At 47.5% G+C, this 23,856-nt stretch overlaps 2 protein-coding genes across 9 annotated transcripts in view; both read left to right on the forward strand.

The window, feature by feature from the left end:
• Positions 1–12,730, forward strand: part of CACNA1I (calcium voltage-gated channel subunit alpha1 I) — a 164,104-nt gene extending 151,374 nt beyond the window's left edge. For 3 of the 7 annotated variants that reach the window (XM_074539410.1, XM_074539411.1, XM_074539413.1), the window contains 6 exons: positions 341–679; positions 1,287–1,433; positions 5,571–5,687; positions 6,057–6,225; positions 7,089–7,285; positions 9,001–12,725. In XM_074539410.1, coding sequence (XP_074395511.1) covers positions 341–679; positions 1,287–1,433; positions 5,571–5,687; positions 6,057–6,225; positions 7,089–7,285; positions 9,001–9,705 — 1,674 coding nt within the window. In that variant the 3' untranslated portion in view covers positions 9,706–12,725. Of the gene's footprint in view, positions 1–340; positions 680–1,286; positions 1,434–5,570; positions 5,688–6,056; positions 6,226–7,088; positions 7,286–9,000 lie in introns of all 7 variants that reach the window. The other 4 variants (XM_074539414.1, XM_074539412.1, XM_074539416.1 and 1 more) reach the window with 4 other exon arrangements.
• A 3,186-nt stretch (positions 12,731–15,916) lies between these two features.
• GRAP2 (GRB2 related adaptor protein 2) overlaps positions 15,917–23,856 on the forward strand; it is a 109,979-nt gene continuing 102,039 nt past the window's right edge. The window contains exons 1-2 of one of the 2 annotated variants that reach the window (XM_005488648.4): positions 15,917–17,255; positions 20,724–20,786. The gene's annotated coding sequence lies outside the window, so the exon portion shown is untranslated. Of the gene's footprint in view, positions 17,256–20,353; positions 20,787–23,856 lie in introns of those variants that run through there. The other variant, XM_074539418.1, reaches the window with a different exon arrangement.

The raw sequence follows: 23,856 nt of genomic DNA on the forward strand, positions 1-23,856 counted from the left end.
AATGGTGCTTTTGAGAATAGATGGGAGAAGGCAGTACCAGCCTGCTCATTTTTGGTCTTGTTTACATATGTGGGGCTATGGTGGCAGCAACATGTCATGGTCTGAAAGTTTGCTTCATATGCCTTTGGATGGTTTTGCTCTGAAGCAAACAGCATATGAACAGAGAGTATCCTAGATTCTTTGGGGAATTATGCCAAAAGACATGGGGTGACAGAAGTGTCTGCCTTTTTCTTTCTATTAGCATCAGTGTTTTTTGACAGAGAGAACAGCCAAGTTTCTGTTCTTACTTTAGTCTTTCCTTCCTTCCATGGTTCCTTCTCAATCCCAACTTCCCCTCAAGGATACCTTGCGTGACTGCAGCCACGATGACCGCAGCTGTCTCAGCAACCTGCAGTTCATCTCCCCACTGTACTTTGTCAGCTTTGTGCTCACAGCCCAGTTTGTCCTCATCAACGTGGTGGTAGCTGTGCTCATGAAACATCTCGACGACAGCAACAAGGAGGCCCAGGAGGATGCAGAGATGGATGCTGAGCTTGAGATGGAAATTACTCACGGGCTGTGCTCCCACAAGTCAGGCTCTCCAAATTCAGGACAGGGAAAAGGAGCAGGAACAGGAGGAGGTGGTGGTAGAACAGAACCCGAAGGACATCTGTGCATGAGATGTTACTCTCCAGCCCAGGTGAGTACACCTTTGAACTTACTAACCAGATTGCAGCAAGGAGCTGTGGGCATTAGCTGGGCAGCTCAGATGATTCAGGGCTTAGCAGTAGCAGAGTCTTCCACCTCAGGGTGAAAGGTTTGCTTTCAGCAGTAGACTTCTGAGTTGATAGGATCATGTAGGGACAAGGCTATGACAGCAGTGTGTCCTGTTCATTGTCATCATGGTGTAGGAACCTGAGGGCCAGCACAGGAGGGATGGAGCAGATCAGCTAAAGGTGTGACAGGAGCAAATTTGAGAGGGAAGCTCAGGAGAAGAGTGCAGGAGAAATGGCAGATCAAGAGTGAGTGACTCCAGCAGAGCTGGAAGGGAGACGTGAGCACTGAAAGTGAGTGAAGACTGTCCCTCCTTATTATTTCTTTTTTTTCATTGAACTCTGGCACCTTTACACACCTTGTGGAGCAAATGTTTCCCCCAGTGACCCTGTGCAAGTACCTGCAGAACAAGATGCTGCTCCAGATGAGTCAGGGTGGAGAACCCAACCCCAAATACACATGAAACTTGAAAGCAAAAAACTCGACATTCTTAAAATGATCTCTCCCATCCTCCCCCCTTTCTTGTCCCCTAGGAGAACTTATGGCTGGACAGTGTCTCTTTAATTATTAAGGACTCCTTCGACGGGGAGTTAATGATCATCGATAACCTATCGGGCTCCGTCTTCCATCATTACTCCTCGCCGGCCATGTGCGAGAAGTGTAACCATGACAAGCAAGAGGTAACCTGCGTACGAGGATGTGTGAGGGGACTCTTCCCCCCAGACCTGCACACCCACGGGCCCGCAGGTCGTCCCATGTGTGCTCCTCGCTGTAGATTGTGTAGACAGTAGAGCTTGTGGACCTGTGTTTGTTATCTGTTGTGAAGTGCTGGTACTGCCTCTAGTACAGGCCTGCCCTCCTCAGCCACACGTGGATGTTTGAGGTGGTGGAAAAGTGAGATGTGACAGGACTCGTGTCAGGAGGGACTGAATGACCTGTAGAGAAATGACTGTGAAGGCATCCCTTGGCAGCTCTTGTTGTGTTCAATTCTGCAAGAAAAGTCTAGGTTCAGGCTCACATTGGATAGAGGACTGTAAGGATCTCACCCCAATGAGACCACTCAGGAGCAATTCAGTGGGAGATTCAAGGTTGTGTTTTGTCCTCATTTTAAGCATATGCTTGCTTATTCCCTATTGAGGCCAATCAGTTAAGCACATGTTTAAATGCTTTGTTGAATAGAGTTTTTGAGCAAGGATTGGTTTGTGTTGAAAACCAGTTCATTAGTTTGAGCAAAAACGAAATAAAAGTGAGCCCACTGAAAAAGTTTGTTAGCTGACAAATGGATTGTTGGCTAAGAGCAGGACTAAATGGCTTATTGAGCTACTAAAGTTGGTAGAGGCTTTGGAAAACTCCTTCCTAAGCAATTAGTCTTTTCAGGTTGAGAAAAAATAGGAGGAGCAAAATAGTCTGGGAAGAGTTAGGTGAGTAGCAGAACTAATTTGGTTCTGAAATAATTTTATTGTATGTAGGTGCTCTGATTTTGTGTGGTCAGACCTGTAGCAGTAGTGTGGCTCTTCTGAAATTGGTACATCAGTGGCAAACTTCACCCTCTCTTTCCCGGTAACTGACTGGATATGTTGTTATAGCTTATAAAGAAACAAGGGAAACTTGGGGAAGGAGCTCTTACTGGCAGATTATTCTATGCATGTTTGAAGAAAGCAATATTTTTTTGCTCTCTGATGCCTAGTTCTGATGCTCTGATATTTTTTCAGCTTCTCAGCTGTCTGCTTTTCCCCATTGCTTCCTTTTGAAACTATCAAAATGCAAATATTGCTGTAGTTTATCCTTATTGAGACACTTTGCAAATGAATTCTGCATTAATGCAACCAAATAACTAGTTTTCAATTAACTGCAATTTTCACTGCTTTGCTTAAGTCTTTATGTTCAGCAATTGGTGCTCAGCTTTCTCAGCAAATGAGGTCTAAGGCAGTCCAGAATTATTGCCCCCAAGTCATTTGCAGCTAGTTTGGTACATTTGAAAATCTCACAGATAGTCTTCAGTATCCCGCCTACGAGTGAAGACAACAACCCATTTTCTTACCTTTCCAGCAAAGAAGCTAGATTAGCAAAATCTTCAAATGCAACCCACAGCCAGAGCAAAGAATTTGAAGTAATTATCACAACTGAAAAATTATTCTTAGCTCATACTTTCTAATAGGTGTTATGGAGCCATAAATTACTTTCAAAAATGATATTTCAATACATCTAAAATGTGGAATTGAAAAGAACTTACCTATGCAAGAATGGGTTTAGTAATAAAATACAGATGCTTTATTTTGGATTATATGAGTCAAAATGATACCTTAGGATTTTAAGCCAGGACTGACCATGATGTTCTCGTCAACTTTCAAAGTAGAAAAAAGAAATTGAGGAAATTTAAATGGTAAATCACTACATGGAGTCATAGCTAACATCACCAATGCACAGAGTCATTAAATTATACTGTACTCTGGTACATCAACATACCCAAATGAGCATTGTACACAAACTGAATTGTACAGTCCCAGAAGCAATTGACAGCAATTTATATAGGCAAAACTATTTATCCAGTGCTCTTAAGTGTGTGTGTGTCAGAAAAAACCAATATGCTTACTGTCCACCCAATCAGCCTTAAACCACCCTTCTGACAAAAATCACATATTAGGTAGAAATGTCCCCTCCAATTTCATTGGTAGTTCAATTCACCAAGATGATGAGCACAGCAGATGGACACAACATTTAATGCTAATATTGCTAAGCTTTTTGTGCCATTGAGCAGAAGTGCTCAGTGGTTTTCCCAATTATGCTCCTGATACTTAATTTTCAAACCAATTATTTGTACAATGAAGGATTGTTGTGATCGTGGGTCTGTTCCTAAAGATATATCTGCAAGTAGTTGTTTTCTAAGGGATGTGTGTGCATTGTTCAGTATCTCAGGCTGATGCTCCTGGCAGGTTTCATGGATTGGGATCTATTCAACAGCCCTTTCTTCCTCACTGCAATTAAAATTGTCTTTTTGTTCCTCATCTTTAGTCAGCAGATTTAAAAATATTCTGCTCTAAGGGAAGCAAAAAGATCAGAACCTCCTTTTTTCATGGTGCTAAACTCTTCTCTTGCCATTTCTATCCTTTCACTCTTGGGATGGTTGACAGACTTCTGTACATGGATGTCTGAAGTGTGTTTAGCCACATAGGAGTTTGTCAGTGAGCACCAGTGAAATATGTTTTCACACCTGCAGTTTATTTAGGTTATGACATTGTTGACTGCGGGTTTTATGTAGATCTCAGGGTGGTCAGAATTTTCAAGCAAGTGGTTCAGTGACAAAAAGGCTGTTCTGGCTTTTGTTGAAATCCTTCTTTATGGATGGCAAAGGTAGTCACAGATGCTACCACATGTCATGCTCGCATCTCTACAAGCACAGCTGTAAGGCTGCTTTGGTGTAGCAGGCACTTGGGAGAGTAATAGATGAGTACACACATTAAGTGGCATGAGTGAAGACTGTGCTTCTCTGCAGGAGTTGTTGCTGACTGGTGCCCGTGTAGCATCCCTGGCATAAGTTCATTGTGGGCTCTCTGTGCGTTCGCGCTCTGAGGAGCAGATGTTGGTTTTGGGCCCTCTCCATGGTTGAACAGCACCATGTTCCTGTGTCAGAATAACACCTCAAACAAGGATGTCATTTGTGCACTTTATTTAAATCCAGCTTCAGGTTTTCATTCTGTTTGTTTAAAGTGCATTATCCCTCAGATGGAGACCTCTTCCCATCTCTGGCATTGGCAGAAGCCACTAAACTTCCAGCTGAAAGTCATCTCTCCAAATGTTTCACCTGCTGTCATGGTGCAAGAGCTGTAGCTGCCTCTTGCAAACACAAACACATGGCCAGAAGCTGTCCTGACTAAGACAACCCAGAATACAGCTCTCAAGACTTAGCTGCTGGTGGTGCAAACTTCTGGCACTCCAGAGACCAGTGATGGAAATCCAAGCACAGGAGGGACAGATTAACTGCTTAGGCTGGTAGAAAAAGATGCTTTTCAGGCATTGTGAGAAACAGTTGTCAAGCAGAAGGGAGGAAAAAGGATGGGAGAGGGTGGTATGAAACAGGCCAAAAGATGAAGCAAGGTCAGGCATGGGACTGGAGCAAAGCTGAAGCACAAGAATGAGAGAAATGCAGTGGTCAGACTTGCTTTCAGAAAGCAGAGCTCAAGTGTGGGTGTGTGGGAGGGGACTGAGTTCAGAGATGGAGAACAGAATGGAAGATGGTGTTAGGTAAGATCTTGGGTAGGTTAGAGGAGAGGGGAAAGGCAAGATGCAGGAAAGCTGGAGAGGAACAGGGTTTCAGTAATGAAGGTAAGAGAATATGAAAAGCATGATACTGGCATGGATTGCAAAAGGCATGACTTTCCCTGGAATGAAAGCACCTTCATGTTTAAGCAGGGCTGTCTGTGGTGCCTTCAGAAAGAAGGGTCCACTCCTTATCCCTCAGCAGAGCCAGCTGCCCTGTCACCAGCCTGAGGGACCCCTCTGCCTGCCTGGCTTTATTTGCAGGGCCTTGGGCCAGCTGTACCGCTCTGACAGACACAGGACTCATTCCTCCAATTCTGGCACTAGAGGAGCATGGACTGGTAGCAGCCTGCTTGCAGATCATACATTCAACCTTTCTTTAAAAGTGAATTCTCCTGCCCAGCCCAGCTATGAGTTAGGCAGCTCCTGATATATCCAAGGAATATAACCTAAAATTGATTTTGGGTCTACAGGCTCTCACTTATCCACCATCAACAGTGTGACTGCTTGAAATGTGGATTCCAGGCATGACCTGTGACAGCTCCTTTCCCTTCCTGCAGGTCCAGCTGGCTGAAATGGAAGCATTATCCCTCAACTCAGACAAGTCCTCTTCCATCCTTCTAGGAGATGAGTCAGACAATCAAAACACTGCTCAGCTGAATCCTAAGGAGATCAAGGTTAGCCTCAGTCAGCCATGGCATCCTACACCCTGTGCTGTACTTATGCCCCTGCTCATTTCAGGTGTTCTGTATTCATCCAGGTGTCCCTGCTGAGCAATATAATTCTGGTCATTTTTCAAGAGCTTCTCCATAGAGACATACTGTGGAGTAGGATTTGAGGAGAACAAAAGAATACATGTATTTGAAAGTTCTCTTCACTACTGTTAGTAACTTCCTCTGAATTAGTCAAAAGGCGATTTGGGCTGGAAAATTGAGCATCTCTTAGCTAGGTTGAAGTTATTATCAGAATCTTCTTCTTGAGGCATTGAAAAGTCTGCTTGATCATCTTCCATTAAATTTCACTTTGTCCTCGCTTATTTTTTCCAGCAGGATGGCCAGGACAACCCTGACTCCACTGGGGCAGACAATCTGGGGGAATGCCTGCTTCCAGCATCCAGTGAGGATGGCTCTACAAACCCAGAGAGTTACCTGTGTGAAATGGAGAATATACCTTTCGACTCAGTTCAGTCTTGGCTAAAGCATGAAAGTAGCAAAGGTGAGCAAGGCTCTCATTCTCCAGGTCTGCTGAAACTGTGGGTTGGCTCAGCTCTGATTTTCTCCTGCTTTCCCTCTGCCGGGGGAGAATTAATATGACTTGGGGTTACACTAACCAAGATTTAGCTTTCAGCTTGCTAATTTGCTTCAGGAATGGGGGGAGAAGCAGGTCCTTCATTTTTGTTGCTAGTTTTTATATCTTCCCTCACACATGACTGTGCAATACTGTGACAGTGCTGATCTCCATTTGCAGCAGTGCACAGTCAGAAGAAAGTGGGGACAGATTCTCCTGACATGCCAGCTGGATGAACTGTGTTCACTCAGCACAGAAAAACTCTGCTGCCCCCTGAGACCAAGTAAAGGTTCAGGGAACACATAATACACGTCTGCCCTTGGTGGAAGTGCTCCAGTTCTACTCTTGAGCATGCCCTGGTGCCCTGTGGTCCCCAGCTTTCCCAAACCACCACTTAATTTATCTCCCTTCATCTCTTGCCTTGCAAGATCTGGGATGAATGTCCTCTGGCAGCAATACATACTTGAATCAAGGCAATATAGCTCAGCATTTCTCTGTGAGAGCAACAGCAGAGCTGGCCTGTTTTTTTTTTTTTAACTTAGGGCTCTGAGCTGTGTTAGGCCTTCCTGATCTGGTGCAGGTTTTTGTGCAAAAAGTGGGATCCTTAGTCTGAACACCAGACTGAGGCTTCTTGGCCAGGAGTGCATGTTCCTGAATATCCTTTGTTCACTGGACCTGAGACTTTGCTCAGTGTAATAGCAGCAAAGGCACAAAATAAAATCAGAGGACTCTTCAACTTTTTTTTTTTCCTTCTATTTCTGTTCTCCTCCCTTTTCTTTTGATGCTGTCAGTCCCTCCCAGCCCCTTCTCTCCAGGTGCATCTTCCCCTCTGTTACCTGTGCCAACAGAATTTTTCCACCCAGCCATCTCTGCCACCCAAACAGGGCCTGAGGAAGTCTCATGTCCACACAACCTTCCTAAGATCTCTCTGCAAGGCTCGTGGGCGTCACTGAGATCTCCAGGTGTGAACTGCTCACTTCTTCATCAGGTGAGGAACCCTGCTCCTGTCTTCTAGGAAAACTCAATTTTCACATCCCACCCAAACAGAGGGGGCTGAAGAAGGAGGAGGGCAGAGGAAGGAGAGAGGCAGCTGTGCTCACAGGCTGGGTAGCCTGGATAACCTGGGTCCGTAGGAGGAGCTCAGTGGACTGCAGAATACAGAAGGGCAGGGGAGGAGAGAGGGTAGTACAGCAAAGTGGTCTTGGATAGCTCTCACCCCATGAAGTCATTTGTTCTTCTGCTTTGGATCAACAAATAGTTTGACAGCTGCAGTGGGCCTCACATGAAGATGAAATCACATCACTCTGTAGCTCCCCCCTGGCTCCCTGGCTCTGGGTGTGCTGCAGACACCTGTGTGCACAGCAGCCATGGTGTGGGCCAGGGAGGTGACAGCTGCACAGCCTCCTCAGGTCCCCTTAACACTGTGACTCCAAATCATGCTCCTTCTCTCTTGGAACAGCTGCAGCCTCCACATCCCTGAGTGCCCATCCACACACTGTGTCCCTAAGCTCACTGTTTAGCACTGCCCACTTAACTCTCACGCCCCAGAAAGGTGCCATCTCTTTCTGAAAAGGCAGCTATGTCTCACTAACAAAAGAGAAGAATAAAAGCACTGGGGGGATGTCAGGTGTCTCTGAAGTGCAGAGATTAAAGCCCAGTAGAAATCCCTGTTATTGTTCTTGGAAGATACTCCATGAACAGGGGCACTCTGTTCCAGACAAACTGAAAAAATAAAATCAGGTGTTATTCAGCTATATATGACAGACACTGTTGGCGCAATACAAATGTGTATAAATTCACCAAGGATAAATTTAGCCTTGGTCTGAGATTGAGTCGTTGCAGTGTTGAAACCTCTGCTAAAATTGACACAAAAGAGGTAGAGCCCTGGAGCTGGCACACCACTGGGACAAAAGTACTGAATTGTTGTAAAGGAGAAATTAGTAAACTTCTGATTATTTTACACGGACTGTGTTGAATATCTATGGAGACTGCTTCAGGAGACTGCTTCCAGTCCTACATGCATCAATCCCAGTGCAGTGTCCCAGTGATGGATCACACAGTGCAGACCAATTTCCTAGAAACAACTAAAATGCAGCTTCACTAGATGAGCCCTGATACAAGGAAATTAAGACTGCACCTTTGTACCCTAAATGCAAGGGTAGCTCCTGCTAGTGCTGGTCAAAAGACCCATGGGCCCTCTTTTCTCTCCCCAGATACTGCTGATTTTTTTAAATGAGAGGAGGTCTGCACAGAAGCTCCTTGATTCCTGTGCACCTGACAGATGTGTCCCCATGTGTGTGGCAGGTTTATAGGCAAGCCATGAGGGAGGACCCACAGGGAACCTTTGCTCTGGTGCCTCCTGGACCATCAGTGCTCAGGGAGAGCACAGTGATAGGTGCTGCAGGGCTCAGACACAGCATCCCTTCCCTCTGGTGGAGCACTTCTTGTGGGAGGGTAGATTCATCCTGAATCCTTTGCTCCTCCTTGCCCAGAAAGAAATCCCATGGCAGGCTGCACGGCTAGGGCTTTGAAGCACTGGTTGGTTTATGGCTCCCTTCCCACGGAAAGAAGAGAGGAATGGAGTTTTCCCCCTTTCTGTAATGGTGGCTTGTTTTCACACCTCAAAGTACCCCTTTACCAATAAGGCAAAGTCTCTTGCCCATCTCCTTCCTGAGCACTGTGTTTTCGTGCTCCGCTCCCCAGCCCCCCGAGAGCGACACGTCGCTGGACAGCCGGAGCAGCAGCTCGGCCGGCAGCCTGCAGACCACGCTAGAGGACACCAGCCTCAACCTCAGCGACTCTCCGCACTGCGCCCTGGCCCTGCCGGTGGCCCTGTGCCCCATGCCGGCGCCGGGCACCCAAAGACCCCTGGCAGCGGCCCTGTCCCCCGCCTCCCGCCGCCGGAGCCTGCGGGGCCGCGGGCTCTTCAACCTGCGGAGCCTGTGCCGCCACCAGCGCAGCCACAGCAGCGGCGGCAGCACCAGCCCCGGCTGCACCCACCACGACTCCATGGACCCTTCGGACGAGGAGGGGGCGGGCAGCAGCCTGCGCGGCGGGGGCAACAACAGCGAGCCCTCGGAGACGCTCAGCAGCCTCTCGCTGACCTCGCTCTTCTCGCCGCCGCCGCCGGCGCTGAGGCTGGTGAAGAAGTGCAGCAGCACCAGCAGCCTGCAGGCCAGCCCCTCGCCCCGCCGCCCCGCCGCCCACCACGCCAAGCCCTTCTACACCGTCGACCCTCGGGGCTTCCTCTCGATGCCCTCCTGGGTGACGGACTTCTGCAAGGACACCCCCTCGGCCAGGGAAGGAGAGGAGCCAGGTGGCCCCGGCAGACTGGGGACAGGGGGCCGCAGCTCCCCGCTCCCTTCCGAGCTGGAGCTGGGGGACGGAGTCAGCAAGAGGAACAGATGAGGGTCCCTGAGGTGCAGGGAGGGAGCATTCGGCCGCTGGCATGGGGAGCATGTTTCACTAGCTTCTCCTTGGCAGCAATTCCAAAGGATTTGCAAGAAAAAGAAAACAGGCAAACAAAAAATTATAAATATATATATATATACGTAAATATATATATATATATATATAGATATATATATATAAATAAATATTCTGGTACCGTACCTCAGAGGTGTGGGAGAGTGCAAGCAATACGGGAACAGTCCTGCCTGAGGGCAAGACCTGGGCCATGACCCCAGAGACTATAGTGACAAGAAAAGGCCATGGGGCTGGCAGGGACAGGACCCTCCAGCCAGGTGACTGCTACGTGGCAGCTGTTCAGTTATATACATATACATATATAGAGAGATCGATTTATTTATTTTTTTTACTGAGAGATTATGAATTCCAGAAAGTGCTAAGGAGGAACAAGAGAATGGGGGGCCTGAGGGAGCTGCTACACCAAACTGTGAGAGTGGGGTGAAGGGAAGCAGGGTAAGCAGCAAGAGAAGAGCATCTGCGGCTTGCCTGGTGTGTTTCTGGGAACTTCTTTATTGTCCATGCTTCCATTTCCAAGGTTAAAAATTGTGGGCCAGATCTTCAGGATGAGCGTAAATTGGCAAAACATGCTGTTGGTGTAAAGCAGCAGAGTTCTGGCTTGAGGTGAATTCATGCTGATTTAAAGCAGGTGAAAATCTGGCCCCAGCAACAGAGAAAAGCAAATAGCCATGGACCACAGGGAAACGTTTTGAGGTGAAAAGCCTTGCTTTGAAGGGAATGTGTGAACACAGCGGGCATGCTCATAGAAGGAGAGATGGAGGCTACATGGCTTATTTTTGTTGTTGTTTTGTGGATTTGGTTTTTTCATTTTCCAAAGAAGGAAAATTACAAAGGGAAAAAAATTGCAAGGCTCATGGGGATATTTGAAGTGGGAGAAGTAGGCTGGAAGGGAAGGGGGATGTAAAAAGGGGAGAGGAAATTGAACTTTTCCCCCTTTTATTTGCAGTAATTGTGATATTTTATTTTAGAAGCCCAAAGGTGCAAAAATTATCCCTAGAGAAACCTATCTGTTATTTTTGTATCTATAGCTATATATATTAAAAGAATACAAAACCTAGAATATTAGAAAAGACATAAAAGCAAAGGGGGCTTCAACAACATAAAACACAGTCTGTCCCTTGACTGAGGGCTAACCCTGTTCCAAGTTCCAGTGGGAAGACCCTGCAAGGACATCCTCAGCTCAGTGGTGGTTGTCTCCTCCCTAGCATCATCCTCCGGCATTTTCCTGGTTTGCATCAGTGTAGCTGGGACCAGAGTCCTAATCAGTGCCAGCCATGGGCCTGGAGAGCAGCGAATATTGATTGGAGAGTGTGTGTGTGTTTGTGTGTGCATGCCATTGTGAGGATGCTGATGTGTGCTGTGCCCAGGCCAACTGGCTCACCAGCTGGAGAGATGGGTGAGAGGGACAGGGAGAGCTGCAGCTCTCCTTGTGTCTGCCTTGCAGGGCAGTGGGAGTGGGGAGGATTTTGGAGAGTGAGGGTAGAGCGACCCTCAAACCATGACCTGCCTCAGGATCCAGGATTCTGTTCAGCATCATCCTCTCCCAGCATGGTTGCAACAAGGCTTCCAGAGGCTGCAGCCCTCCTTGCTTTTCCAGTGGTACAACTGCACAAGTCTCCTTCCTGGCAGGGCCAGCCTGGATCTCCTCCTGAAGCAACTCTAAGGCTTTGTGCCCTTCCCAGATTTGCAAGTGGGTAGGAAAACCCAACCACCCAAGGGGAACAAAGGATTTTGGATGTCATGTCCCACCCCAGGGATATTCCACTCAGGTGTGTCAGAGAAGACAGACTGGGAAGGGCAGCAGGGAGATGATAGCAGCCTAATGGAGACAAATGTTTAGAGTACTGAGGAGAAGGAGCAGGGCTCCCTGTCCCATTTTTTTCCATCAGACCAAGAGGGCCTCTGCAGCCCCCCCAGAGGTCTCCCAGCTGGCATGTGAAGCATTGCGAAGAGGGCAGCACAAAAGATATTCTGATTTTATTGTGACCTGACTTTAAAGCAGCTGCTGCATCTTACAAACCAGGGTTGTAAACAGTGAGCACATCACTTGGGGCCAGCAGCCAGGAAAAGGATGATTACTGTGGGGACTTAATTCATTTGCTCTGTTGCAAGTGTGCATGCTGACTGCAGGGAGGTCAGACCTGTGAGTAGGGGACAGGAGAGCCTGGGTCCTTGTCCTTGCAGAAAGATGCAAATACAGATTTATTAAAGCAATAATAAGGGTCTTTAAATGCTTTTTTTGCACTGGTGGTTCTTTGAGTGAGTTACCCCTGCTCGCTGTCCCGTGGGCAGAGAGGAGGGACACGACACATGGTTTCACATCCTTAGGGAAGGAAGTCAGTCCCTAAATGGCTGAACCATGAACTTGGGTTGCACAAGGCTTCGACCCAAACCCAGAGCTGCTTTGAAGCCAGAGGCAGGGTTTACCAGAAAACCCAAAGAGTTGAAACCCATCCAAACCCCAGACACTTCAATGCACAGAATGTTTCTTGGAAGTTTGTCATAAGAGAACACAGAAGTGGGACTCCAAGCTGTCCTGGCAGTTGTATGGGCTGTGAAATGTCTCAACTGAGCAATGGGAGAGACATTAGAGATTGGTAGAGTGCTAGAAATTACCCCAATATTTGATCATGAGAGAAACATGGCCTGCACTTGGGATAGCTGGGAGGGAAGAAGGATAAAAAGATGGTGGTGGTGACCTCATGGGGTGACTGCAGCCCCTTGGATGGATACCTCAAGGCTTATTCCTGGTTGTCCCTGGAAGTGACATCTTTGTTTCTCCTGTGGTTTGGGGTTTATGGCAGTCCTTCTGCTCTGCAGGATGTCTCCCCTTCAAGTCCCAGCAGGGTCATGCCCCCTCACCCACCTCCTTGCAAAAGGGCTTTCACCCCCCCTCTATGACTGGAGCAAAAGGCTTCTGGCTTAGGAAGGAGGTTGCCATGGAAACAGAAGGCTAGATTATCCTTAAAGAATATTTTGTCTCTTTCTTTTAATTATTTACTAACTGTTTCAAAGAAGCAGAAAACATCTATCCTTCCCAAAGAGGAGGCAGAACACTAAGCCCCAGCAAGAACTTTGTGGTTTTTCCTGGGGATTTCTGCAGTACTTCAGGTTGTGCAGCTTCTCCTGGCGAGAGCTGCCTTCCCCAGCTTTGCCTGCCTGCCTGCACACAAAACCTCTGCCATCACCCACCCACCTCCCAGACAACACCTGAGGACACCTTAGGATTTGCCCAGCATTTATTCAGCCTCTAATACTCCGCACTTCCCACAAGGGACTGTACTACAGGCAATTCCTGCCAGGGTGCTGTCTGCTGTCATTAGCCTGATATTTCTCTCTTTTGTTCATTTGGAGTTTAGGGGTTTTTTGTTTTGTTTTGTTTTGAAAGTTTTTTGTGAGGCCTGTGTAAAGGACTGCACACCTCCAGCCCTCTGTGAAATTCTAATGAGCTGAGCAGGACTTGGTGGGAGGGGAGGAACTGAAAACATTATTGAGCAGGAAAATAATTTTTGAAATAGAAGAAACATAAAGCAGAAAACCTTGAAGCCTTTCAAGGAATTTTGTATTTTTCCCACCAAAATGGCTCTCACATTCAAAATGCTTCCAAAGGGCATCACTCAGGTATTGTGGCCTGGTTGGTCTCTGGTGACTGAATCCTCAAGACCCCAGGCCAGCTGTCCACCTGATGAGGCACTGAAGATGGGTCCCAGGCAGTGAGGTGCCTGCAGGAAATATGCCCTGCACACCCACTGTACAATGAGAGCAAAAGTTGTCCTAACACTGGATCAGAAACAGAGATTTATTTTTAGCCAATGTAACTAAAAACTCAACATTTATTATGGAAGATATGGAGGTAAGTGGCTTGGATTCACTTGGGTTCATCACAAGAATTTCACAGAGGAGGAAAAATTAAACCCTCTGGATTTTTTAACTAGCTGTGATACAAAACACAGTGAACCTCATAGGAAGAGCTTGGTACCTTGCAAAGTCAGGCACCTGGATGTCTGCCACCCATTTCAGTTTATCTATATGTGACCTGACTTTCCAAGTGCCTCCCTTCCCTGCTCTTCACAAATACTTGATGAGATCTGCCTTGCTTCTCCTTTTTTGCATGTTGTTTTTGTTCCTTGATGGGAACTGGTTTCCAGTAGGAACTCACTATCTCCATATCTTCGAGTTATCACTCATTTCTTCCACCTCATTTAGATATATATATATTTCTTCTCTAGAACTTTTTCCTTCTTCTGCATATTTCCAAGCCCTGTTTACATTTCCTGAGATCCTGCCACACAGGAGCTAGAGCTGGCAATCTGCTATCCAATATTTATGCCTCCCAGCCACTTCTAGAGCAGATGTGCTCAGTTTGCAGGGAAGGAGCTCTCCCCCCCACCAAAACCAGCATCCCAGACGCTGGTTTGCAGCACACCTCTGCTTTTCCTCCAGCATCAGCTGCAGCAATAAGCACTAACAATCTGCCCTTCCCCTCATGCCAGCGATGGGGTTGTGAAGATGAGCTGTCCGCAGGGTTCATTCTCAGCCTTGCTTTGCATTTCAGCAGCACTGCTGAGCATCTTTCATGCCCATGGCATCAGTAAGTGCAGGGAGGACTCCACACCTCCTGCAGTTGCTCCCATGAGCAGCTGGGCTGTTGCCATGAAAAGCACAGCAGGCTCCAGCTCACACTCCCCCTTTGCTGTGCAGTGCTGTGGACACAGAAGAATACAAATCTTTTTCCTTAGTGGTTTTGTCTGTAGTCACCAAAGTCGACAGATACGACTCTCCCTTTGTCTCACGGTCCACAGAGCAGAATGATAGCAGAGGGAGAGGTACTGTTTTTCCAAGGACATTTTCAGAGACCAGGGCACTTTAACCTTCTGTCTAATGCTGCTTTAACTACCTGCATTATTTTGGAGAACTCTGAAAGATGCTGCAGCTGTGTTTTGTTATTTTGTTCTGTTCTGCTTCTGGTTGCTGGGGCAGTGTCAGTGCACCTAGTGCACAACGCAAATGAAGCAGCTCTTCCTGCAGGCCTTCCCCTTTCTTTCCTCCAGCTGACTCGTCCTGGATGAAATTTTTGAACTGTAAGTTGCCTGCTTGTGCTGACCACACTGAGGTAGGATTTTTCATAGTTCTGCTGCCAAAACTTTCTTTCTGTTCTTCTATTTCTTATGCTGCTAAGGGATAGCACTGTTCCTTCACAAAGTCTGGCAGAGTATCTTCAAAAAGCAGCCACCCAGCACAAGCAGGCAGGGCAGCCACTCTTCCTTCACTCAGAAACTCTCAGAGAGGCTAAGATGCTGCTTCAAAACAAATGATCAGTGATACCATGGGCTCTGTGGATGCCAATCTGAGGAGAAACTATATTTTAGATAAATGTCTTTAATCCAAGATTTGCTCTTAAATTGAAAAGTGCCTGTCTAGAAGAAAGCCACCCACACACAAGGAGGAGAAGCGTCATGCAAGAACTCAAGGTACGTGGTCCATGCACTGGCAAACATTTTCATTACCCCGCAAGTCCTTGGTCTAAGACTTGCTTTTGAGCTATCACAGCTTTGGAGATAAAGCACCAGGTGGATAAAGCACCACCTTTCCTCTAAAACTACCACTGTCATCCTCAGCTGCATCTAACAATTGCTGGGATAACAATGAAAGTGGGTGATCCCATTTCTCCTTTCAGTTACTTCACCAACACAGTGAATTTATTTTTTCACTTACACACTTCTTTTCTCGCCTCCTTATCTGAATCACATGAAGGGTTCATTTCAAGATGATCCACACACATATTCTAGTTAATAATAGATATTTCTAAGAAGAAGAGCTGAGTGCAGTGTAAATGGGGTGGTATGGATAAAAGATCTGCTTTTGTGTGTATAATCCCTTTACATACATACAACTACCCCATCCTCCCTGTACACTAATATTTTTTGGTAATTTCTTTGAAATTACCTTACCCTGAATGTAGAGTTAATAACATGTGAGACTGTTAATCATCATTGGCCACTGATTAGTTTCTGCTGTTATTGTAAGCCCAGGCATAAGAAATAAATCAGGAAGGTAAAAAAAAAAAAAAAAAAAGCAGCCAACAACAAACAACATGGCATTGAATAAAAAAAACCCAGAGAGACTATTCTGAAAATCCCTTGGTGTCTGCTCAATATTTATTCATATGCTTCCATAGTCACTGCTGCTTTGTGTATGTGCGTGGGCGCAGGCATATACTTGTTTCAGGGTGGTTGTGGCTCATAAACAGATCTCCCACTGGTCTCTTTTTTCAAGGATATATTAAAGCAGCCCAAACTGCTGACTCGGGACACTGCTCACCAGCAGAGCCCACAGCTCTCAGACAGGCAATGTCTGGGCAGCACTGTCTGTAACGAGTGGCAAAGGTCTCTGCACTCTCCAGGGCAGTGAGCCCCATCCAGCCATGTACCCTGGGCCTGGGACAAGGGGCAGCCTCAAAGCGTGGCAGCCCGAGGGGCTGGGCACAGCTGGGCTGCAGCCTGTGCCAGTCCCACCTGCCTCTGTGGGCAGGGGAAAGAGGGCACTGGGGTGGCAGGGAGCTGAGCTGATGATGGCGTGGGGCACGAGGGGACCTGGGGCTGTGGGAGCCCCCACGTGCGTGTTTGTGTGTGTGCACTTGCACTGTTGGGCACCAGCAGGACCCTCCTCATGCCGTGTAAATTTTTACTCCATCTGCTAATCAGAGCTGAAACTCTGGCACTTCAGCATCATCCATTTGCTCAGGAACACAAAGAGGTCACAGATCCATGTCAAAACATGTTGAAATACTCTCCCTTTTTGGCAAGGATTTTCAGGCACCTACATTGGGAGGCCAGGGAAACAGCAGTCCTCCCTGCAGTAGAAACCACCAGCGTGCACAGCCCTGGCTGGGGTGGGAAAGCATGGCAGTCACCCTTGCACTGCTCACAGATTTGGAAGGTTAGTTATTGTCTACCAGATGATGGCTCCATCCCAGCCTGACTGGCAAAAAAACAGCCTTTCCTTTTAGGCTTCTGTGGACACAGCATTTTAATGTTTATTTGTGTCCAACCAGCCTAGGTAATAAAGAGGTGAGAGGGCCTGAGGGGAATTTGCATAAATGATGGAGAGATCTAAGGGTCTGGAGAAGAAGATCTGACTCCTGGCTTCCTATGGATGATTGACCTTGAGGGACAGGACACACCAGGGGTGCAGGTTTCTTCCCTCCAGCCTCACTCCCACTTGCTGCTGCATTCTTCTGCTCTGTAAATACCACAGGAATCAATGCAGCAGCTAATGTGGCATTTTGACATCTGAGGGAGGATTATTTCACCAGGAGTTTATAAACCTGCTTCATCAAAAGCTCAGAGTCAGCAAGCAGATGCCACATTGCAGCCCCTGCCTGTCTCCTGGTGGCAGCCCCAGAGGGACAGGCCCCACGTGCATGGAAAGCAGTGGGGCTGTTTCAGCACTGGATGAGCCCAAGCATGCAGGTAGGGAAGGAAAGAGGCAGCCTGGCTGGTTGTGTTGTTTGCTTTGCACTGGTAATAATGCAGTGGTATCATTTTCATGATAAATGCTAATTTTCTGCTTTGCTGGCCTCAGAATAGGCTACATTCATATCCTTCATTGCAGCAATTAAAGGGCTGGGTGCTCAAGCTGAGGCACTTGTGATGAGCATGATTTTAATCAGTGTGCATGAGAGAGAAGGAGGAATGTAATTGCCTTGCTGCTGCTGTGGGAACATGTGACAGCCCATGAGGGGTAGGTAGGAGAGCCCCTACCCTGTTATGAGCATGTATCAGTTTCAGCTCAGCACTGGATAGGGAAGAGCAGGTTTGCCACACCTTCCATTTCTCTGTCTGGTCAGGAATTGCTGTTTGACTTCAGCAAAACATTGGAACAAATCCCCTGCTCCCCTGGCTCATGTTTATAGCCCGTGATGCCGCCCTCCAAGGTGCTGTGCACATGGCACAGAGATCCCCAGCTGCTGTGAGACAGGCTGAGCATCACTTGCCTGTCCCCTCCAGTGGGAAGGCAGGGCAGGAGGAGAGGGCCACACACACGTGCAAGATTTCCAGGTGTGCCTGTAGGCAAAGGATGGAATTCCATAGGTCCCTGCTGCGAGACTGCATCTGAGGCTGCTCTGCTTGGCTGGGCAGGAGAGTCCATTTGTGAGTGCCAGGAACAGTATTAGATGAAAGTACTTAAGCATTTACACTGTTTGCCTAAATCATAAAGCTCATCCTGCTGGATTTGCTCACACATCCCCTCTGCCTCTTCAGGCTGGAATGTCCCTCCAAAGGGGAACAGGGACTATGTCCCTTGAATCCTCACTGCTTTGCTTTTCCTCAGTGTGGCTCAGTGACCATGTTTGCAGGGAGGGGACCACCCTGCTGGGTTTCCCAGCAGAGCTGTACCTCTCCCTGCTGCTGCCACAGCACTTTGGAGTCATAGCAGGTAACATGGGTAAAAAACCCTGAGAGGGGGAGTGGGGAGGGACACTGGGCTTGGTTTCCCATGTCAAGGGATTTGTATGTGCAGGGATATCTGCAGGAAAGGAACATCTCAGGAGAGACCAAACTTGTATCAAAACTGCAGGAGCCACTGGAAGGGGAATAACAATATTTCTGGGACTACATCTACAAGCTTATCTCTACAAGCTTCCTAAGTCATATTTCAGCTCCTCCTTGAATGTATCACAATTCCTTCGTACATGGGCAGGGACACCTTCCACTTAGACCAGGTTGCTCAAAGCCCTGTCCAATCTGGCCTTGAATAATTCCAGGGATGGAGCAAGTCCCTGTCTGTGTCATTTCCCCATCCCAGGGCCTACCTACTATTTTTGGCACCCAGAGGTGATAATTGCAGACAACATGAAAATCAGAGGAGTGGCTGGTTTTGTTCTCTTCCCTAGTTCAGAGAAGATCTTGAATCTTTTCTCTGGATTAGCAACCATATTTCAATGCCTGTCCTGCTCTCACAGGTAAACTTTATCACATACATTTGAACACCTACCCTGTTTTTCTGGAGGTTTTAACACTGCCGCTGCTCTCTGGTCAGGCAGAAGGCTGGGTACCCTTTGCAGTCAGTGGCAATCATGAGCAAACAGCCCCCACATCCCTACAGCACAGCTTCACAGAGAGGAGGTGGATTCTTTCCTCCACTGAGCTCACAGCTCATGGCCAGCAGAACCCTCTGCCAGGCCCCATCTGACCTCTCTAAAAAGCTCCTCTTCTGTCTAGGCTGGCACTCAAGAAGGGAGGACAGATGCAGTAGGCACAAGTGTGTCAAAGGTGTTTGTTCATTGCATTAAAAAAAATCTGGTTTTGACCAGCAGCATCTGCAGCAAGCTGCTGTTTCTCTTTTCATCTTGGATAGATGGACTTCCAGGGCTCAGGTACCTCCAGGACAGGGGCAGGACGTGCTCACAGTGTGGAGGGAAGAGGCCACATTTGGACCTGCTGCACAACCCAAAAGTCCATGTCAGGGAGGGCTCACTACAGCACAGGGAAGAACAAGCAAGACCCTGGCTTGGACAGATAGGCAGTGAGTTCCCTCTCCCTCCTGCAGAAGCTTGGGTGACAAGGGAGGTTTCCCCCTCCCACTGACTGAAGTTTGAGCTGTGTATTCATGATAACACAAGGAGGAGAGGAACGAGAGATTGACAGCCACGAGAGATTTTTGTTGCTGTTTAGGATAGACCTCTCTCCATCTCTTCTTCTGTCTTTCCATTTATTCTGCACCTCCCCCTTTTTCCTTCTTCCAAACCCTTTCCTCCAGGTCAGCCCCCCTCTTCCCTTTGTCCTCGTTCTCCTTGCCTTTTCAGTAAGTGAGGAATTAAATAAGCCTCTATGGAGACAAAACCAAATAGTAGATTCCCCCTTGCCTCCCTGGCTAGGATGTTGATGAAGTTAGTGAAGAGACATCTCCTTAGGATGCTGCTTTTATTATTTAGTCCAGCATGCACCAGGTCAGGACTTTGGGAGCATCCTTAGGGCTACATGCAGGTTTGCAATAAAAGAGCTCACTGTCAAGTCCCAGAGCAGCCACATCCCCAGGCACCTGTCACCTGAAGGGACAATAACCACCCCCAGGCACTGCCCCACACACAGAAGGGTGGGCTCTGAGCAGCACCAGGGGCTCCACATCACTCAGACAAGGCCCACCTGGAAACAGTAATGAAGAGAGGAGGGGCTAAGGTACCAGCCTCAGGTGTTTGGGTTTAGTAAGTAATGAAGGAACCTGAGGAGCAACTTAAAGAAGGAAAGATGCAGAGGAGGGGTTTCTCTGCCTTGCAGGGTGCTTGGCTGGGGCCATCCCTTGGTGCTGCTATCATGTATCTGTGCCATCAGAGTAAATAAGCCTCCTCTTATGAATGCTGACCTCGAGCTGTGTAGTAAATTCTGGTGCCAGCCAAACCTGTGTTGGGTCTCTTGCAGCAGTGTGATCTTCTCACTATGGTGCTGCTCTATTGCTTTCACCACAAGCACCAAAGGCTCTTAGATGCTTTCCTTTGGGACTCAATTCCAGGTACAGTACAGTATCTGGTCAATTGTTTTTCATTGCTTGCTCTCACTCCTCACATTTCAAAAGCAGCAAAGTTTGCTGTTATGTGTTTTGCCATGTTTTTACTTCAGAGCAGACTTAATCTTCATGTTTTCCTTTCTCTGTTAATCTGAGGATTAAGGAAAAGCTGTGACAGTATGATTTGAGCTTTTAGAAATATTCTCTACTTTAAAATTAAAAAAAGAAAAAGAAATTAACCTGCAATGAGCAACCCTTTTTATTTAGAACTGAATTAATGAACTCCCACTGAAGATGGGCATGTTGGGCATTAATATATGTATAATTATGCAAAACCACTGTTATGCCTCTAATGAAAATTAGATTCTACCACTGAGGCTGTGTTTGGCGATAGTGTATATCTTCATTTGTGCTATATTTATTCTTTTTCCTAGCTGCATGACCTAGGATTACAGTTGCTATGGCGATAAGACAGTTTGTGAAGGAAGGAGTGAAAGGTAAGTTTGTGTGTCTGCCTGTGCTGGGGGGGGGGGGGGGGCTGGCAATCTCTGTCCCCTGTGCTGTGTCTGCCTCCTGCTACTGCAGGCACTGAAGGGTTCTGTTACACAAGTGATGGTCATTTCTCAGTAACTCAGGGGTGGGTGTTCAAGCAGCAGAGCAAATCAAGTTGGTTTTTCCCTTCCCAGCAGTGTGTGTGCATAACCAGGCCATGGGTCTGCTGTGCTGGGACTGTTTTAGTGGGGTGGGGGAGCTGATCCTTTTTTGCTGCTGGCCTTGGAGGGGTTTAGAGGTGGATTCTGGGGCTACTGGGGACCAAAGTAAAACCCTTGAACTGCACGTCTGTGTTTGTTGTGCTGCATTTGTGATCTTCTGTGCCCTGGGCTTGGGGCTGGAAGTGCTGAGCAGATTTAAGAGATGTGTAGCTGGGGTGAATTTGGCAGAGCTAGGTAAACAGCTGACCTTGATGATTTTAAAGATCGTTTCCAACATAAGTGACTCTTTGGTTCTATGAGTGACAGCTTTGTCTCACTTCGGCTGAGTTATATTACCAGGCCTCCTCCTGGGGTTTGCTTTGTGGTGCTTGCAGCAGGAGATGCAGTGTTCCCCAAACCTTCCCAGAGCCAGTGCCACCTCCAGACCTGGACAACAGGCTCAGGAGTTCCTTCAGTAAGCAGTTGATATTGGAGGAGAGTCTGTCCTTGGTGCAGCTTTCTTTGTCGACCAGGAACACACTTCCCTGAGCACAGCTGCCCAAACCTCTGTGTCTCTCTCAGCCTTAGCTTGCCCTGTATGTGTGGGACAGGCTTCCCTGGCTTCCTGTCTGCCTCTCCCATCCTGTTTTCTCTGTCTTCCTCTGCACCCCTCCATCAAAATTGCCATCACCCTTTGCTTTCAGCACCTGGAATGGAATTCTTACCATGCGAACTCAGGCTGGCCAGCCTTCATGATTGCAAGACTGATTCAGGCAGACTTTTTTTGCCTTGCAATTGTCTATTTCAAAATAGCTGGACAGCTTCTTTTTGTCTTTTTTCCTGAAGGAGCAATGGCTGCTATCACCAGCAACTTGAGAACTTTTCACTTGATCCTCCCAGAAGCAGTGCCTTAGACACTCTTTGCTGCTCTGCGTAGTGTTCTTCTCTCAGAATCATTGTGAATTAGCATATTAAGGGCTAGTGAGTAAGTCTCAAGCTCCCATCAATTGGTTTCTGTAGCCTTGACTATCTCCTTGGACTTGCTAAACTTTTAATTAGGTATAGATTTTTCCCCAGAGGTCTTATAACTTGTTTAACAAAAGACTAAAATGTTTTAAAAGAGTCTCTCCTCTCCTGCCCTGCCGTGCTTTGCATTTTTCACCGAGTAAACTCTGCCTGTTTGCAAATTATCAACAGTGCAACCCCCTTAATGCAGGCAGACAGTGCTCTCTCACTCTCTTGGACAGGGGTAAGGAAAATGAGCTGTCTGACAGGGACAATCCTGTGCTTGTACTAGTCTGTCCCCTTGAGGAAAACTCTTCCAAGCCACTGAACTTTGCTGGGGTTCTCTCCATGTGCAGTCACCCTCTCATCCACGACAGTCAGCATCCATCAGTGCCTGCGTAAAATGCCTGCGCTTACAAAGTGCTGCACAGCTGGGGGAGAAAGTGGAAAAACCTCATGGGCAGTGCTCATTGGTGATTTGGAGAGCAGGGGGAGTTCTTGTCAGCCTTAAGGGAAGGATCTGTGTTTTAGCCTGTTGGAGAGTTGCTGCCACCCTCTCATGGGGAAGGTATCCTTGTGGCTAGCACATTTTAGCTCAAAAGCTGGGGAGGAGCTGGTACCCCTGCTCCTCCAGCAGAGTCTGTCTTCCTTCAAAACCCCAGCATCATGGGGCTGAGGGCACAACAAACCTGTGGGACTGCTTAGCAAAGTAAACTCGCTTGCATCTCCTCCAAACGCCAGGGCTCAGAGGTGCTCAACTTTCCCCTTGAGGACTGTTGTAAAGTGATGTTAAATGCAGCCTGAAGATCAGGAACATGATTCTGTGTGCACAGCCTGGAAAAGCAAGGAAGAATAGAGAGCTGTACAAGGGGATGTGCAGCTCAGACAGATGAGAAGGAGCAAAACAAGCTCTCTCACATTTTTGACTCCCCTTCCTGAGATGAGGAAAACAGGATTCTGCCAGGAATCCATCCTGGCTTAATCCTGCTTCAGCTGTGCTGTACCTCAAGATGCCCTTGCACAACAGGTACAAGGCTCTGCAAGTGGAGCCAAGCAATAGTGAGGGATGATGGTTCTTCTAGTTTGGAGGTGTCAGTGAGGTTAAATCAGCCTCCACCCTGCATCAAAACTGCTTCTCTGGGAAAGGCTTGGTCATCCTCATAGGACACTCCCTTCTGAGGGAGCAGAATCACAGAAGACCCCATATGCAGGCTGAACACACTTCTTAGGGAATTCTGCTGCCTTCCTCGGGCCTGGGTTAAAGATGTGGAAAAAAGCTTCCCACCCTGATATGGTCCTTGGTTTTTTTTCTGTTATTGATTTTTCAGGTAGGCAACGATCAAGTTACAAACCCAAGGGCAGTCAAGAGAGCCTTTGGGGCCTTGGGACAACTGGTTAAGGGAGCAGGAGCACAAGTAGTGTTCTTATCTGTCCTTCCAGTTGCAGGGAATGATGAGGGAAGAAATGGGAAAAGCCAGCAGATAATACAAGGCTGCTGTCACTGGCAGGATGTTTGGATTTTGATCATGGATCAATTTACATAACATCAGGCCTGCTGGTGATAGACACAGAACCCCTGATACAAAAAGGGGAAAGGATCTTTCCACAGGAGTTAATCAGACTTGTGAAAGAGGTTTAAACTACCTTAATGATGGTGACAATAGGGCTGGGTGTTTATGGGTCAGAATCGAGGGGAAGGCCAAAAGCCAAATAACAGCCAAATAACTGCTGCTTGTGCCTTAGGTGGGTGTTCACTTTGCTGGGTAAAAAACTTGCTGGATGAACAACCCCAAAGCATGCTGGTGAATGGAATTGCATCCAGCTGGGGCCCACTCATCAGTGGTGTTCCACAGGGCTCACTACTGGATCC

Source organism: Zonotrichia albicollis, chromosome 4, assembly GCF_047830755.1.
Source record: "Zonotrichia albicollis isolate bZonAlb1 chromosome 4, bZonAlb1.hap1, whole genome shotgun sequence".
In the NCBI taxonomy this organism is placed as follows: Eukaryota; Metazoa; Chordata; class Aves; order Passeriformes; family Passerellidae; genus Zonotrichia; species Zonotrichia albicollis.